A 4,343-nucleotide genomic window follows, 5' to 3' on the forward strand; every position below is an offset into this window, starting at 1 on the left:
TGAATGTTTTACATTTTCATTTAAAACTCAAAGTAAAATCTGGATATGACACAATGAGATTATTGTGTTTGGATATAAATTATGGAAATTGCATTTTTGATAATGTGCCAATTTGGAGTAAGGCCTTTTAAAAAATACAATTGCAAAATAAAATTACTATTTCCAGTGCCTTGAACTTCGAGAAAATGCAAGCTGTTGTGCTGGCCCGGGGTGTTTTGCTCCCCTCCTTATGTTCCCAGTGAATAGAAAGAGAATGACTTGGAATGTACACCAGTCCCCCCTCTCATGACCTGGCGTTTGGAGTGATTAGCAGAGGCAGGCAAAGCTGACAGCCCCCCGTGGCTGACCCCTGCGTGCCTAATCAGATCTCCCATTCCATTTCCAGATAGCTGATCAGCTTCCTGGGATTTTGCTGATGACACAGGAGAGCTTTGCCTGAAGATGGAAACACTGGAGTCGGAACTGACCTGCCCTATTTGTCTGGAGCTCTTTGAAGACCCTCTTCTGCTGCCCTGCGCACACAGCCTCTGTTTCAACTGCGCCCACCGCATCCTCGTGTCCCACTGTGCTACCAACGAGCCTGTGGAGTCCATCACCGCCTTCCAGTGCCCCACCTGCCGGCATGTCATCACCCTCAGCCAGAGAGGTCTAGACGGGCTCAAGCGCAACGTCACTCTGCAGAACATCATCGACAGGTTCCAGAAGGCGTCGGTGAGTGGGCCCAACTCCCCCAGCGAGACCCGCCGGGAGCGGGCATTTGACGCCAACACCATGACCTCCGCTGAGAAAGTTCTCTGCCAGTTCTGTGACCAGGAGCCTGCCCAGGACGCTGTGAAGACCTGTGTCACTTGCGAAGTGTCCTACTGTGACGAGTGCCTGAAAGCCACTCACCCAAACAAGAAGCCCTTTACAGGCCATCGTCTGATTGAGCCCATTCCGGACTCCCACATCAGGGGGCTGATGTGTCTGGAGCACGAGGAGGAGAAGGTGAATATGTACTGTGTGACCGATGACCAGTTAATCTGTGCCTTGTGTAAGCTGGTTGGGCGGCACCGCGATCATCAGGTGGCAGCTTTGAGTGAGCGCTATGACAAATTGAAGGTTAGTCCGATCCACCTTAAGCCAACCCCTTTCTGCCAGCAGATGTCATGGGAACCAAAAGGGTATTCTCTGCTAGTTACATGGCAGGTGAAGGTTTGCTCTTCACCTTTGTTATCTGATTCGTTTTAGCATGTTTTTGGCAGCCTATAAATGTTGCACAATAAGGGTGTCTTGTAAAAGTTGACTGCTGCTTGTAATTTTAGCATTGTCAAGGTGAGGCTGAAGTCTGAAAATCTGGATCATTTTCAGTCTTTGCTGCCTCTCTCAGAGAGAGAGAGAGAGAGAGAGAGAGAAAGGGAGGGAGAGAGAGAGGAGGAGGAAGAGAGAATGAACAAGAAAGATGGCAGATAAAATCTGGCTTTGGGCATTTGTTTTCCTCATTCATCAGGGAATTCCGTTCACATTGTCCCTATATCTAATTACGGCATGAGCAAAAGAACAGAATAAGGAATATCTGTAGCAAATTTGGGGCTTTAGAAGACATGGGGTCTTTTATGTCCTGTGTAAATGATACCTGCTTAGTGGTGAACTAAGAGCTCTGGCCATCTCAGGTTTCACGAAAGAATTTCTTTCCATGTAGTCTCTTTATCCAGTAAGGTTATAGACAAGACTGTTGAACTTCACTTTTACCGTGAAATTATTAACCTAACTCCAGCCCAAGGTATAATAATTAATACGACTCTGTGTAAAATAAAATAATAATAGTAATAAAACACACTCTAAATATGGCTAGAGTTCGCCTGGGAAGAACTAACAAGCCATGTCTCCAGCTGGCTGATCAACCTCAGGCGACTGTGGGTGTAATTATTGAAAACCCAGCTGAGAGAGTTTGCCTCCGATGGCAAGATACTGTGTTCCCCCACTAATTTTAGATCATGGGACACCAATTAAAAGGAAAGGAAGTAGAAATGAAGAGCTTTAAGTAAATATACATTGAAATCCATCCTCTCAGAAACAAATACACACGATGTTGTTGAGCAAACCATGAGTCACATGGACACATTACCACTCAGAGACAGTCGTCATCTTCCACAAATGGTTCTGCTCACTTCTCTTTCACACTAATGGGGGGCTGTGTTTACTTGGACTATACTGTTGATTTTGGGGCGTAGGATTAGTGGAGCCCATCTGGGATTCCGTTTGGCTATTTCATGATGGTGCTGAGGGAAGTTGATGTGCTAGAAGTGAGTCCCTGCTTCTGGGTGTCATCTGGAGAAGAAAAGCAACGCTTGGACACCAGAGCTCACTGAAAGTGTCCAAAGAGCAACAGGGGAAAAAACCAGGTAGACTGAGGTGATACAGACCATGAAAGACAGACGCTGACCACTTCATGGTCTAGTGCATAGCAGTAGTTCCAGAAAGTACCACTAAGGTTCCTAACAGCAGAAACAATACCTGGATGAGTTGTGCCTCTAAATCAAATTCTTCAGAAATTGCCATGGCTCTCAATCTTTAGAAACCAAGATCATCTCTTCTTTTTTCCCCTCTCACTTCTTTTCTTTTGAGTTGAAGTGTTTAGGATGCTTGATGGAGGTGTTTCATTTTGTTTTCCCCAAAACAAAAATATAAATCCATGCCATATTCTTCTTTTCTTTACTTTGTCAAAAATGTTCCTTTGATTGGGCTAACGTTACCTTTTTTTTTTTTTTTTTAATGTGATTTGGGTGAAAGTTTACAGAGCAAATTCATTTCCCATTGCCTTTTAATGATTGTTTGTAAAAACACCATCGTGATGCTCAATATTCAACCACACCCCCAGCCTTGAGAATTCAACCTGGGAGTCAAGTTCTGCTCACTACTTGTGCAATATCACGGTGGAGTTATCAGTTATTTAAAGAACATCCCGAATTTATGGGGAGATACTGTCATGCTCTCATCCTATTTGTGATGATAATGCAACTTTTCAATTAAGCCCTGCTCACTTGTCTAATCAAGCCACTGGCTTAGCCGTCCTTGGTACTGTCAGAGGGAGGACCTGACAATTAACAATATAGCATATTTTATTTTCTAATTATAGAAAATGAAGCATATGACTAGCTCCCAATACAGCAACACACTTTTACAGCCATTTAGCTAAATATGCTTTGTTGTTGTTGTTGTTGTTATGTGCCGTCGAGTCGGCCCCGACTCATAGCGACCCCTCCTTGGGTTTCCGAGGCAGTATCACTACGGAAGTAGGATTGCCCAACCTTCCTTCCGAGGAGTGGCTGGTGGGTTTGAACCACCAGCCGTCTGGTTAGCAGGCAAGTGTCTTAGCCACTATGCTACCAGAGCTCCTAAATATGCTTATAAGCATTTATTTATAGCCATTCACCAAAATATGCTTATGAACATTTGAATACTTAACATGCTGGCAGAACATGTTTGCTCCAAAACATGCCATTTATATCAGAATAAAAAAAAATCACTAAAAGTATGTGATGCTCGGGTCTCTGTAATATTTCAGTGATCACATATTTGTGAACATATGAACTTCCTTGTTATGTTATTGTTATTCCTTGTTATTGTAACCTAAGTACAATATAAACATTAGTACTGAAGGAAGCAATAGCATACCAAGGAAGTGTAGTTTTGTTAATTATTACTTTGGTCTACAAAAAAGAAATGTGCTTTATATGTATATTTTTCTGAGGCTGTATCATCTTTACAGATAAGCATTTGAGATGATGTGAGACACAAATAAGGCGTGGAGAAACCTGAGGATGCTTTCATTAATAAGATGATAGATTTGCCTTAATTTATTTGCATATGTAAGGACCAAGGTATCTCCTGTTTGAAAATATGTTTGTTCTTCTGTTAGGAAAAGTCCATTGCTGTGAAGTGGGGAATTCTACAGTAATTTGGGGGAATAATTATATCTTACAATAACACTAGACTTTGGGAGATATTTTTTACTTATGTTAGATTTCAGTTACATGTGTTTACAAAAAGACTGGGATATACTTTTTAGGCATTACAATTTTTTCCTGAGTATGAAAAAACTTCATAAAAATGACAACATGTGAAAGTCATGCTAATAAAATCGTCCATGTGATCTGAAATGACATCTGGTCAAAAATCTACCAGTTTGAGAGACTGTGCATTGGGAAGCACTTATAAAATATTGAAGCAAAGAGAAAACGGGAGTAGCTTTTCCTGAAAAAGATTTTAACTGCAAAGAGAACCATTCTCCTGCCAAATGCAAATCTCTAAGTGGGGCATATCGCGACATAGGCCTCTTTTCCGTTTACGTCATTTTAATT

General features: G+C 42.0%; 1 protein-coding gene across 1 annotated transcript in view; it reads left to right on the plus strand.

Annotated features, from left to right (window-relative positions):
* Positions 1–441: 441 nt before the first annotated feature.
* MID1 (midline 1) overlaps positions 442–4,343 on the plus strand; it is a 171,567-nt gene continuing 167,665 nt past the window's right edge. The window contains exon 1 of the mRNA XM_007951635.2: positions 442–1,101. Coding sequence (XP_007949826.1) covers positions 442–1,101 — 660 coding nt within the window. The remainder of the gene's footprint in view (positions 1,102–4,343) is intronic.

The sequence above is a fragment of the Orycteropus afer genome, unplaced genomic scaffold, assembly GCF_000298275.1.
Source record: "Orycteropus afer afer isolate SDZICR_OR568_19922 unplaced genomic scaffold, OryAfe1.0 scaffold00304, whole genome shotgun sequence".
Lineage (NCBI taxonomy): Eukaryota > Metazoa > Chordata > Mammalia > Tubulidentata > Orycteropodidae > Orycteropus > Orycteropus afer.